This window comes from Camelus bactrianus, chromosome 35 (assembly GCF_048773025.1).
Source record: "Camelus bactrianus isolate YW-2024 breed Bactrian camel chromosome 35, ASM4877302v1, whole genome shotgun sequence".
NCBI classification, from domain to species: Eukaryota; Metazoa; Chordata; class Mammalia; order Artiodactyla; family Camelidae; genus Camelus; species Camelus bactrianus.
The window spans coordinates 9,837,151-9,851,013 of NC_133573.1; the positions used below are offsets into that span (position 1 = coordinate 9,837,151).

General features: G+C 47.0%; 1 protein-coding gene across 6 annotated transcripts in view; it reads right to left on the reverse strand.

Moving 5' to 3' along the window:
- The window catches only part of NRP1 (neuropilin 1), a 136,202-nt gene that overhangs the window by 62,933 nt on the left and 59,406 nt on the right, over positions 1-13,863 (reverse strand). For all 6 annotated transcript variants that reach the window (XM_074357993.1, XM_074357991.1, XM_074357990.1 and 3 more), the window contains exons 5-6: positions 9,129-9,284; positions 6,491-6,657 (exon numbers count right to left, since the gene is read on the reverse strand). In XM_074357993.1, coding sequence (XP_074214094.1) covers positions 6,491-6,657; positions 9,129-9,284 — 323 coding nt within the window. The remainder of the gene's footprint in view (positions 1-6,490; positions 6,658-9,128; positions 9,285-13,863) is intronic.

The following is a 13,863-nucleotide window of genomic DNA, read 5'->3' on the forward strand; positions in this document are numbered from 1 at the left end:
CTAGTAAAATCCTCTGCCTGATTTTTAAAACTGAATTAAGTGGTCAACTGGACCAACATGGTTCAAATTGTCTTGGCGGTTTCTAGATGACAAGTCAACAGCTAGAAATGTCTAAAAAAATTATGTCAGATGTGTATTCTGTTTTCCCCTAATCATATCCTTCTTAAAAAACAAAAACAAAAACCAAAAAATGCTGAATTTCATCTGTTCCTGTATACATTTCCTATTATACACTTCCTTCGGATGACTGCCTATAATGTGGAACACAAGGTGCCAGAGGAAGCACTGGGAAAGGCCCTCAGGGGACAGTCACTTTTGGGACACGGGCTTCCCGGGTGGAAACCTAGTCAGAGGTAATAAGCCTGTGATATCCAAAGGGTAGGGGGGAGGGCATTTATTTTACGCAGAAAGTAGAAGTCAGTGTAGAGTTAGGGTGAGTTAACCAAAGGGTCACCTTGGCGACTTCTTAACAAAGCCAACTGTCTTCCTTCCAGATCAATGTTTTAGCTAAAACAGCATGTTAATGTTATTTGCACTAAACACACACACACACACCTGGGGAATAAACATTCAACTAAACAGCTGTATTTTCCCTAAATTTGCCAACATTATGTTTCACATGCATCATTCCACATTTGGGTAACCCAGTGAGCTATTTCTGCCTGTTCTCTCCATGCATTTATAAAGTATATTTCATTGCAATTTCAGCCATTTACTAATGATCTGAATGAGGAAATGCACCCCCTTTAGTGTCTGGCTGGTAAGCGCAGAGTGCTTACAATCAGGATAATTTGCCTCAATATATGCTCTGGATTCGTCCAATTGAGCAGATGGAACCGATTTTGAACACAGCACTACAGATGAGAAACCTGCTAGAAACTAGCAGTGGTGTGCAAAATCGCAGACTATTTCCTAGGAGATTCCTGCTCCATGCTCGACACACTCATATAAGGGGATGAAAGATTTGTCTGAGAAAGTTTAGAAGGAAAGAAAATTAGATACAAAACTTGTTCAAATAAATGGCTTCAGTTTCTACTTTCAGTCTGGGGAAACCCTCCCTTTAAAGACAAAACACAAGGGTTTCAGACAACACATTCTTCTCATCAAATAAGCAACACACTTGTCCCACCTCAAATGCAACAACAACAACAAAATGTCATAATGCTGTGTGTCAGAGGGAACATTTCCAAGAACTCATAAGTTATTTCATTCCATTTGGCACTTAAAGGATGTCAGCCAGCCCCTTCTTAGCTCTTGGAATTGGGTCCATGCCTTTAAATGATCTTTCATCTCCGTTCTCAGCAAGTTGTAATGGATAGTTAATTTCTGAGTCATGATGGAGCCACTGCGGCAGTTGCTGGTGGCAACTGCTCACAGACCCGGGTGGATGTGGGGGAGCGCGTGGGCGGTAAACCTTGAAGGCCCCCCTGGACTAAAGGAAAGCCTCTGGGGCTGGGAGTTAGGAACATGGCTCTCGGAATAACAGTTTCCTCTGTTATGAAGACTGAAGACCTCACCAGGCTTTTCGTTCTGCTCTGTGTAGTGGGCATGAGAGATACCGCATGGCTGACTGCATCTGTCAGAGCAGGAGGTGAAAACTCACAGTTCAAATGGCCAAAGACACTCTGCAGAGCCAGTCGCACCCTGGGCCTGGCTCACATCCGACCACAGGCCGTGACTCACCAGCTGCTGCCCGGGCTCAGCCGTCCCTGTGCCAGTGACTCCGGTCCCAGGTCTCAGGAAGGAAGGCCCCTTCCGTCGTGCGAGACTGACTCTCCCCACGCATTGCACCTTTTCCCCAAGCGGGGACTTAACTATTTGACCTCTCGGGGCCTCCGCTTGCTCGTGTGAAGGTGCAGACAAAACCCCTGGTCCGCTTAACTGACCTTCTACAACTACAATGGGATGTGCATGAAAAGGGACCTTTAAACAGGAAAAGGGCTATAGAAACATAAGGTTTTGTTGTTAGAACATGTCTTAAAATGAATTTTAAAATCCTCGTTTGGGATTTACAGAGACACACTACTGTGTATAAAAGGGAGAAGCCACAAGGTCCCGCTGCAGAGCACAGGGCAGGAACTGCATTCAATGACCTTCAATAGCCTATAATAAAAATATGCAGAAGAATATATATGTGTGTGTGTGACTGAATCACTACGCTGTGTGCCAGAAAGTAACACGACATTGTAAATCAACTATACTTCAATTAAAAAAAAAATCCTCAAAGTGACCTCAAGGCTGCTTGGATTTGACCAGCTGAGTTTTAACAAAGGCACGCACTTTCTTCGACCTTATGTCTGTGAGTAAGTGAACCCTGCATGCACGTGTGTGTGCGTGTGTGTGTGTGTGTGGTTGGGGACGTGTTTTGACTCTGTTCAACCCATCTCCTTACACCAAGGCCTTTGGTTATGGTGTCTGCTTTCAAAGCTCCTTCAGTTAGGAAATGTGGAATATTACCCAGGAGAAATACATCTAAGGCAAAAGGAAAACATGGAAACAAGCCTCCTCCAAAGGTGACCACGAGCTCCCCTCTTCTGGAACCTTCCTCCCCCTCAGCCACAGAATGAACACCTGTACTAGAAAAGGCAGTGGGCAGAGAAGGGCTTGCTGACATATCCTCACAGCCCCAGAGGGTCCCCTTGGAGATTTCCCTCTTCTGTGGGATTAATCCATAACAGGGCGGGTCGACCAAAGCAAACAGGATGTGGTTTAGAAGCCAACTGCTTTCTGCTCCTCTGGAATCAAGGAAGGCATGAATAATCTGGCATCAATTTTTTTCCCCCCAGAAAAGACAATGCTACCAAATTTGGAGACAGAGTTTCAGCCTGAGTTGGTTCATCAAATAATTCTACTTCTAAAGTCACTGGAGGGTGTGGTAATTGATTAGTCCCCAGTCCCACTTTTATTTCTTTAGATCCATGAAGCACAGATCCCATCCAGGCATTACATCCCTTGCCTCTTTTTTTCTTTTTCTCTCTTGTCTCCTGGCATTTTAATCAGGGAAAAGTCACAGTTGTTTTGAGGAAAGCAGTCCCAAGAGCTTCAATTAAAACTAGAAGGATAAATCTGTTTACAGTGTGGTGAACACTGTCATTAATAAAACATTGAAATAATTAACAAATTAAACTCTGCTCCGTGTCTGAACGGTTACATCAGGACCTAGGAGACCGTGTCTCCTGATCAGACTCTTATTCCACGCACTAGGTTTGCGGCTCTGAAAAGAAAAAAACCAAGCCTGCCTTTCTCCGAGAGTCACAGTGGCGCAGTCTGTGAGGGGCTGAACGGGGAAGGCGATGTTACCTTTATTTGATAGGAAAAGAAACTCAGTTTCAAGGAGGTTAAAGGCTTGGGCCCTAATGACGTGCTTGAAAATTATGAATTTTTCTAGCATCGTTGATGCGTGGAGTCTTTACCTGGGATCCTTGATTGTTTAACCAGAAACAAACAAACAAAAGAAACAGATTAAATAAAAGATAAGCAATTCTAGGACACGGACCAGAATGGAACACCCTGAAAAAAAAAAACAGGCAAGCCTCCCAGGGCGATTAGCTCTCCAGCTGAGGACTGGGAGGCGTCCTCCTCTCAGGACGAGCAGTGGCCTCTGGAGCTGGATGTGACCACGTGCAAACGTCCAAGCCAGGACTTCCCTTCATGCTCCTTCCCACTGGCCCGCCTTTTGCCTGGTTCTTAAGCTTTCTGCCAGACATCAGATCGCACAGGAAGTGACAAGGTGGCCAGCCACCTCGGCGGTTAATGATGCATTGTTTTTTATGTCACTCAGTAATTTCCCAGAGAAAACAATGGAACCAAAGACAGCACTCCTGTTGGGGAAGGACGGTCAGCGTCCGGGCTGCCTTATTCATTTACCACATGCAAGTGTTTGTCTTTGTTGCTACAGCAATATGTTTTGTGGGGTCTGTTTCATGCAAAATGCAACAAGGCCGAACAAGAAAACAAAATCCCCCCCAACCGTGATGGGCATGGGATGGATGGCTCGGGCCCCAGCCTCACGGACGCGGAGCTCGCGGGTTAACTGGTTAAACATCTACCCAGAGAAAACAACAAGCCAGCTACCTCCAAGGGGTTTCAGAAAAGCTGGAAAACACATGATATTACTCATAATTAGGTGATCATGGGATGATAAGAGCCCCCACCAGGTACGCATCTGCCACCAGCATGTCAGTGAACCCCCGGAGCTCCCGCAGGAGCAAAAGGTCATCTTCCCTCAAGGGGAACTGTTGCTCAGTGACTCCTGACACTTGCCTCCTGGAGGGACGGAGGACCAGGGGCCTGGTGTTCTGGGTTTAGAAACAGGAAGCCCCAGACTCAGCCCGCTGTGAGCCTCCCCAACACGAGGGGAAGCAGAGAGGGAGGTGGCCGACGCTTCACAAGAGCCCCTGAATGGAAAGGATGAGCACATCGCAGCGTGGAGGAGTTCTGGAGCCTGGAAGACCTGGCTTCCCAAGCCGGGCACCACTGTGACCTTCCTCCCCTCCCTGAACCTCAGCGCCCTCATTTTAAAGATGGGGACAACTGGCCCTCCTTCCCCGGATGGCTGGGGGATTAAATAAAGATGTGTCAGGTGCTCAGCATAAGTCGGGGCACAGACAAAACTCTGTAAGTGGCAACTATCCCACAAAGAGCACCAGCGTCACCTGTCTGTCCACCCAGTATTTCCAGGTGTCCTCCCTCCAGCACGAGTCGAATTGCTGCCCCTTGGATGTTAGGTGTGGCGGAGGGATGTGCTCTGGAGACGGAAGTGGGTGACGTCTGGGATGATGGCCACTCCTTCCGAATAGGTCCTCATGTGAGAATACGCGGGGCAGACCCCCTACCGACTCAGAGACGGGGGTGGCATGAGCAAGAAAGAAACCTTCTTGCTCGGGGGTGCTGGCTACCTAGCTTTCCTGACCGTGTTTTGATAGAAAGAGTTGGACCACCTGAGACTCTTCTTCCGGGACAATCTCAAATTGCATCCAGCTCTCGAGAAGGATGTAAACCCTGTCCTGTTGACAAAGGCTGTGTGAGAGCCCCTCTGTCCCCATGTTTCTACGGACACAGAATTCCTTGCTCAGAATTGCTACCATTGCGTTTTCAGAACTCTTGCAAGACCCCCATCCCTAAATTACTGAGTGCTCGCCACATCACCAAGAATAGAACGCCATTCGCATGCAGACGTGCTGAGCTCTGCAGAATGGAAGCGTCCCTCTAGAGCACGGCTGTCAATCATGCGGACGGCTGCTGGTGGGGGCTGTGCAGACGGGCTCCGGGAGCTCTTCTGACGTCGGCAAGATCGTCTCCTTTCTGACTTGATCTGGAGCCGGATTCAGCAACCCTAAAGTAAAAGTCTCATCTCTTCTCACCCTCCACACGCTTCTCGGTGTTGTCATTTTGAGGTGAGCATGAGTTCAGTCTCCTGAAATAGGCCACCTCACTTTAAAGTGTATGTTAAACTAATACTGACCTTTCCAAAGTAAAACAAAGCCTGGTGTTTGTGCTCAGATGTCTGAAACGGCAATAGATGCAGGAAGGAGGGGATTAATCATCTTGCTTTTTTTCTCTCTTGCTTAGAAACCCTCCCTGGGAACTAGTCCTTTTTACACATCCAGCCATGAATGGAAGATGGGTTCTGCCTACTGTCTTGAAAAGGAAGCCTGGACCCTTCAGCAAACAGCGTTGTCTGACTTGCCCACAGTTTAACCCACACAGCCGGGTAGGATGGTCAATGTGCCAATGAGTCAAAAAGTCAAGAACACGAAGCCTTGGGTGGGGAGACATCAAGGTGGGGTGGGCTGAGGCTCTGGGAGTGGGATGCGAGGGGTAACCTGGGAGGTGAGTCCCGGCGGGGAAGCAAAGGAGGGGAGCCCTGGGGGGCACGTAAGGGTGATGGCAGGGAAGGGAGTGCCAGAGAAGGTGGGGAAAGCAGACCCACATCACTACTAAGGATGGAGATGCGTCCATCTCACACATACGGCCCTGTACGTAATCCGCAGAGACCAGTGCCGTCAATTACACCACACACTGGGCACATGCTGTGTGAACCTGTGTGGGAAAGTAACCCCATCTTCAACTCCATTCTCCTCTCTTCTACCCTGAACAAACACACACACAAAACACCTTACAAAACCGTGATTTCACCAGTCAGTAAAGTTAATGTATTTCAGCAAGGAAAGAAAAAATCTGCTGAAGGAGGAAGGCCATCCACAGACAGTGTGGGGCTGTGGGGAGAATTAGACTTTTAGCTGTTACCCAAGGGAGACATCCATGCCCAGGTTCTGGGAGAGTCGTGTGTCAGTACCTGAGAATAGGGCGGGGTTCCGGGGGCTGTCCCTGGGCATGCTGTTCTCTGATGTGGGGATTCTGCAGAGTGATGACACTGGTGTCCGCCAGCCTTCTCGGCTCTGAATGCAGGTGGCACAGCTGTTTTTCAACCACCTGTTCAGATGGCCCAGCACCCCCTCCCCAGTGTGCCCAGTCCCGTGCCTCATACCTGGATCCACTCTCGGTAGGAGTCCTCGCCAGGAGTCCACCCATTCTCAGGGTAGTGGAGGCGGGAGCGCTCTGCAGACCAGTTGGTGCTGTATTGGGAAGAGGCCGTGATCTGGTCGGAGTGGATCTCTCCTGACTCCATGCCCAGTGCTTCCATACACTTGAAGTCTGAAGGGGAAAAAATGGCCCTAAGTCATCAAACGTGGGGACCCCAGGGTGCATCCTTGGACGCATCTTTCCTTTTTTAATCTGGAAGACTACAAGATTCCTTTTGATGTTCACACAAAGTCTTACAGATGCTGACGGCAAGGGACCTGCTGGATTGTAGCACTGAACCCTGCATTTTCTTGGCAGGAATTCTGAAAAGCAATGCTGTGAAGATCTCACAGCAATTAATTATTTTTCCAACTGGACCGAGATTGACACAGATACTATTAGAAAGTTTTTCGGAAAAGATGGAAATTCAGGATGGAGGTGGATATGCTACATGGGTGCCCATCGAAAGTTGTATTTAAATAAAATTTTACTGCTTCCTCCAATATCTAAGACAAGTGAAAAAGACCTTTGTCCATTTTGGGACAATATTTGGTGGGCTAGGTCGACCTTAACTCTCTGTCCTACAGATTCCTTGCAGTTGGTACCCAGGTCTCCTCTCTCAGGCTCCCTTGGTTCTCATGTCCCTGGCCTGGCTTGGCCATGATTTTTAACACACTAGTTTATTCTATTAAAACATAAGAGTGTCCCTCAGGGGTAAACAGCAGTATCGTAGCGTCCCAAACAGCAACACAGCTCCCCAGCATAAACAGTAATGAGCACGATGATGGCCGTGAATCACGAAAACACGCACTCCATCGGCCTCGGGCACTCGGTGGACGATGAAACAGGAACTATGATGCTGGGGAGTGAATAATCAATTTAAGGAACATGGGCACCCAAAGTGCTAAAGTGCAAAAACAAACAAGCAAACAAAAAACCCCAAACCTCTAGAGAGTAAATAGAAGATTCTCAATCATCCAGAAAACTCTCAGTGAACTTTCACATCTTCCAAATTTTCTATCATAATTAATAACGTTTTATGGCATAAAAGGTTTCTTTCACTGGTTTCATACATTTAAGCTTAGGTTTGATATTTGTCATAGAAAAGAGTTCCAAAGACAAAGACACCCCAGTGTTCATAGCAGCTCTGTTCACAAGAGCCAAGACATGGAGACAACCTAAATGTCCATTGACAGACGACTGGGTAAAAAAGTTGTCAACTACATATACAATGGAATACTACTCAACCATAAAAAATAATGAAATAGTGCCATTTGCAGCAACATGGATGGACCTGGAGATTATCATATTAAGTAAGTCAGACAGAGAAAGACAAATACTGTACGATATCATTTATATGTGGAATCTAAAAAAAAAAGATACAGATGAACTTATTTACAAAACTAGACTCATAGACATAGGAAGCAAACTTATGGTTACCAAAGGGGAAAAAGGTGGAGGGATAAATTAGGAGTTTGGGATTAACAGATACACACTACTGTATATAAAGTAGATAAACAATACGGGTCTACTATATAGCACAGGGAACTATATTCAATATTTCTTGTAACAAGCTATAATGGAAAAGAACCTGAACATATATGTATATGATGTATAGCTGAATCACTTTGTTCTACATCTGAACTAAGATTATAAATTAACTAAACTTCAATAAAAAATAAAATAAAAGAATTTCCTAGAATATTCAAGACTTCAAAAAATAAAAATAAAAAAGGGTCTCGCTGGACCAAAAATAAGGCCTCCAGATACATGAATTAATTAATCAAATAAATTAAGTACAAATAAGATTTGAAGTTTAATTGGCCTTTTGATTTTCCAGTGAGGTCTGGGAGAAGAGACCCGCGCAGGCCTGTGGAGCAGGTCCCAAAACTCCCGCTGTTTCTGCCTGTGCTGCCTGACAACGTGGCAGCCAGAATCGATGAAACACAATTTATTCATTGTTCTTTCAGGTTTTTTCCCTCCCCTTGGGCCCTTCAGAGAGCTGGGGACCACATAAACTTTGAGGAAGGGCTGAGTTAGTTGAGTACTTTAATGAGATACGAAAACATAGTCCTCTTTTGTTTTATGGGAAGTTATAGCCAAAAAGAAAACATGCTTCTTTGACATGAATAGCCACTTTCGTTCACGTAAGGAAAACAAAATCAGCTTCTGCCGGGGTATTCCCAAACCATGGCACGAGGGACCAACTGCTCCACCTGCCCGCCGCCCGTGAGCCGCGCTGATGCAGACTGGTCCTCGCCATCCGGGGTCGACGCCTGTCCTCTCCTGACTCTCAGCCCACATGCCCTGCAGGTGCCAGGTAGGTGATCTGGCCGCAGGTCACTGTTTCAGAGCACATTTGTCATTTCCTACTTTTTCTCCCCTAATTTCAGAGGCTTCCAAGCAGCCTTCTCACACCTAATTTTATTAAGAAAGCACACCACATATCTCTTCCTATTGATAGTCATAAAAACCATTTAAGAGAGCAAAAGAAACACTTGCACCCCAACTCACAAAACGGGTCTTTAGTGTTTCCTGTGGCCGCAGGAGGAGGGGTGACAGCGAGCTCGCCGCAGGGCTTTGCAGGATGAGTAAATACTGACCTTCCGAAATGCTGCTCTGCAAGACACTGTAGTTTGCTGAGAAGCCCTCCTTGGCGATGGCGCTGTCCGTGTAGAAGACCATGGACAGGATGCCGGAGGAGGCGCGGATGCGACCTGGGGTTTTCTGCCCACAGTAATGCCCGATGTGGGGACCCACTGCAGAGGGAGAGACGCAGAGACTATGAAAATGCCTCCCCTTCTGCAGCAGATGCAAGCATAGCCATTTGCAAACATGGGCCCCAGCGGAACCCAGCAGTGTTTTCCTACCCAAATCAAGTCTTCCCTGCTTAATTGGTTGGCAGTGAACATATTGGATCGGGTTTGCGGAGAGGATTTTAAAGTGTGCTCAGAAGGGCCATAACAGGCATCACTGCGCTCCCCAGTGAGCAGGACTGTGTTCAGGAACAAAACCGAAATGCTCGCTTTGACTGCAAAGGAGATTCGGGCTGTCAAGTGGCATCCTGGCATCCGTCTCCAGGACCACATGGTGCACACACACAGTCCAGCGCCCAGAAGCTGCAGCTAGGCTGTGATCACCCACTGAGGGCTCTTGGAGTCACCTGCCCCATTCCCCCCAAATGGGAATGTTCCAGAAACTAGTCCTGGCACCAGGGCAGTACCAAGATCAGACCTAGCCCTGGGTAACCCCCACTTCCTTCCTCTTTCCATCTTTCAGTCCTGGAGCCTGGCTGTGATCAACATCACAGTCTCAGACAATCTTATAGGATCCTGTCCCACTAAGGGCGTTCCCTGCAGATGAGTCAATAACTAACAGTTAAAGAATTTTAGAAACTATAGACACGGACGATGTGTGCATAATGGCAGATTGTAAGCAAAACAGAAGAAAATGCAGCTTTCTCACTTCTGGCCCAGGGTCTTCTCTCCCAAACCCGAGAGAGAGGACTGCATCACTCCTGTGTCCAGGGGCCAACTGCCAGCTGTCTCGGACACGGTGCAGAAGCCCCCTGTGCTTGGAGAATCTCTCCATCCCCTGTCTGCAGCAGCAGCAAGACAAAAAGCAGACAAACAAACAAACAAACAAACAAAAAACCACCCCAAAACCCAAACCCTTTTCTCTAGATTTTTTTCATTGCACATATGGTAAAAACATGGCAGATGGTTTGGGCTTAGAAGAACAACCTGGTTTGGGCCATTTTCCCTTCCCAGAAATCCACGGTTCTGTGCATTCCAACTAAGAGTGATTGCTTTGTTCAAGGAGGCACAGTGCGTGGACCTTTCTCTGGAGGGATGGGCTTTCCGCAGGGATGTGGTGTTCCAAGGCCTGTGTGTGCCCCTTGGATGCAGAAGGCAGCTAAGAGGGCTGGGAGAAGCTTCCGGTGTGACTGAGAGAGCGAACCCCAGGAGAGCTGGTCTCCCCGGGACCCCACCTGCCAGCTGGGCTCCTGGCAGGCGGCTATCTGAGCACCCTGCCTTTTAGAGCACTCAGATCCTGGGCTAACAGGCTTTCAGTTCTTGGCTGATCCTCCTTTTTTTTTTTTTTTTTTTTTTTAAAGAAACTAAACCAAAGTGGTTTACTATTTGAGTTAGTCCAAAATGGCAGCTGTGAATATCTGATAACTTCTCCAGGCACTCGAAGGATTGGATGTGACTGAATTTAGATTTCTCTCTCCATCCTCCCTTCCTCTCCAGCACCCACACATTTGTGTGAGTCGCCCACCGGTTTTATTATGAGGAGAACAAGGAGGCTTCCTGTTGAGGGGACGGGTAAAAATGATCCACAAGGTGCCACGTGGCTGTGGGCGGCGGCTCTGCAGAACGGAGGAGAAATGTCATGATGGTAGGCTTCCCAGCTGGCAGAAAAAAGCATTTCAGATGAAATTCTCCTGCTCTCCGTTTCTCTTCAGTTTCAATCCTGGCCCCAGGCCTTCTTCATTCTGAATATGGCCCCACCACCAATTCCACACTTTCTTCCTTCCCGATGGAGTGGAGCGCAGTCGCCCTTAACATGTGCGTGAAAATACCTTGTGAACCAGCAGCTCAGGCCTCTCCTCTCCCCGGAGAGAACCCGCTTGTGGTCTGCACTCTCAGTGGGAGGCTTAGTCTCTTCATTCTCCCTGGTTCTTTCCTGCATTTAAATTCCATCATTGTCCTTTCTTAACTATCTTTGTCTCTCGTTTGTGGGCAAACTTTTACAGCCTTCATCCTCGGGGTCGTTCTCTGATCGCCAAGCCACTGACCTTACCAAGAATACAAGCATACAAGGCAAGCTGCCGTCACCCCCCCGAGCTCCGGGCCGGCCCCGCTCTGCCCACCATCGCCAATTCCTCTGGGGAGGCCGAGAGGGGAGTCTCTTTGAAAGAGGAAACAGAAGAGAACTTGTCTGGTGCAGACTCATAATTTAGAGTCTGCATGACTCACTGGTTTATAATGCTGGAGACAGGCTGGGTAAATCTGCCTTCTGTCCTTTCGCACATCGCCCCCGGACAGCAGCGTGCGACTCTCTCTGGGAGCCCTCAAGATAGGAGAGTGAAAGGCTTCTTCGACTGTCATACAAAGAGGTATTGAATTTCCCTGGACGACTGCGCTGATGCAGTGCTGGTCTGAGCCTGCGTGGAGGGAGTCCCCTGGTCTGGCTCGTACGTGCGCTAGCCTGTGGATGGGCACGGTCACGACTCCTGGGGTCCCTACTTCCATGACCGGGGAGCCCAAGGCCAAAGAGAGGAATGCAATGTCACAAAAGCAGAAGTGTAATTCCAAACTGGGAGGACTGAAGAGTTGAAGCCGGTAGCGCGTACTCAGCTCTCTCCTGGGAGAGAGCAGGACTGTGATCTTCATATATTCTCGAGGGTGGAGGTGACACAGTATTCGTGCTGTTTGGAAGATACATCTGCAATGGGAAGTGCTCACCCCATTTATCTTCCCACTAATCCTTCCGTTAATTCTAACCTGCCCTCAGAATCAGACAGTTTTGTTTTCTGCCATCTTTTTAGGTGAAAAAGAAAAAAAGGGGCAATAATCGACTATAAAGAGGTACTTTCAAAACAAGGTATTTTGAACAAATAAACAAAAAAGGAGACACTTCAAAATGTTACAAGACTGGCCAGGTATACTTTTCTTACAGTAAGAAACCTTTTGGCGGAGAATATCTGGATGTTGCAACTTTTCCCCAGAAAAAAAAAATTTGCTCATTATGTCATCTATGTTTTGGAATGTTTATATTTTATATTTATATCATTTATGTTTTCTATGTATATTTTAGAAGGTTAATGTTCATAAAAAGTAAATAAAAACCAAACAGAACTCAATCCCATGTTTATGAAGCTTATTCCTAGAATTGTTGATAATCTTTGGAGTGTGGGTTCCAGCCACGGTTCCAGGGCTTTCCCCAGCCTGGACGGAGGGCTAGCTCCCTCCGCACCCACGTTGGGGGAGCTGGGTGTGCACATTTGGCTCCACAGTTCAGTACAAGCATCCTTGGCGCTGACCAGGGCAGCGTGCGGCCCTCAAACCACATGTGAACGTCCACTGATGACTCCAGAGCTGCTCCTTGTGACTCCAGAGCTTCAGAGACAGGGACGGAGGGAGACGTGGGGCTTGCCACGCACATGCCTCGGATCTGCGTCCTGGAGTCAACTGCTTTGCTTCAAAGTCGATCTGAATTAATGGGTTGCTTTCAATTACTTGGTCGTCGAATTCAGTGCTTACGATAAAATGTAACATAAAGTCACTTGATGGTTAAAAGCCTTCAGTGCCTTCTAGTTGTTGTTTTTGGAAAGGCTGTCAAAGACAGGAAGCGATTTTGCTGGCAAGGAACTGTATGTGTTGAACCACCGGGGCACAAATGTTTCTGGTGCCACTGATTAAAAAGCCCCACAAGGATGTGGTCTTGTCTTTTGTCTAAAAAAGAGTGAGCTGTTATGCTCATGTGGGCTGGACGAGGCCACATAAATACTAACAAACATATGATCACATTTTTCATATTCCAAAGCCAGTCTTCTCTGGGAATAAGTCAAACACACCATAGATTAAAACATGGGTGAATTGCGGAGATGACAAATTCTATTGTTACTTGTTCCTTGTTTCAACTCAGTGATTTTCTAGAACCAGAAAATTACTACTTTGGAAAACCCTTGACACTAATGACAATGTGCTCCTTTCTCCATAAGTTGGTTGACTGGACCTTCTTTTCAGATGTCAGTTTAAATGTAAGTTCTAGAGAGGGAGGCTGTAAGTGTGGGTTGGGCACAAATAAACCCATTATTAAATGTTCCAACTATTATTACAATACTATTATAATATTGTTTCCCTAATTATCGGATTGAGTACTTGGAAATCAATCAGTGCTCTGTTTGGGCAAATCTCATTACTTAATGAAGGAGTTTCGATAAGATCATCATAACGCTATTTACACGGGTAAAAAAAAAAAAGCAAAGCAGAGGCTAAAATAATGAGAACTCATTCAATTTGCTCCAGTGACAACAACGCTTTCTCTCCACCCCGGTTTCCTCCAGTGCTGTTTGCTGCTGGGGAGCGTATCCAAACTGAGCTACGCTGACCGTGTTCATGTCATTTCAAAGAGAAAAGCAATCTCTTTCACTTTAGACTAGCTCTTCCTTTATGACTGACTTAAACAACCTTTCCTCCATCTTGACAATGACCTCTGTTTTCTAGACAGTTCTACATCCCCAACTGCACGATTCGGAAGAAAGTCCAAGCTGCCCCTGCTGATCTGTGTACAGTGTGTTCTCCAGAGAAATCGCCACACTAAACCAGA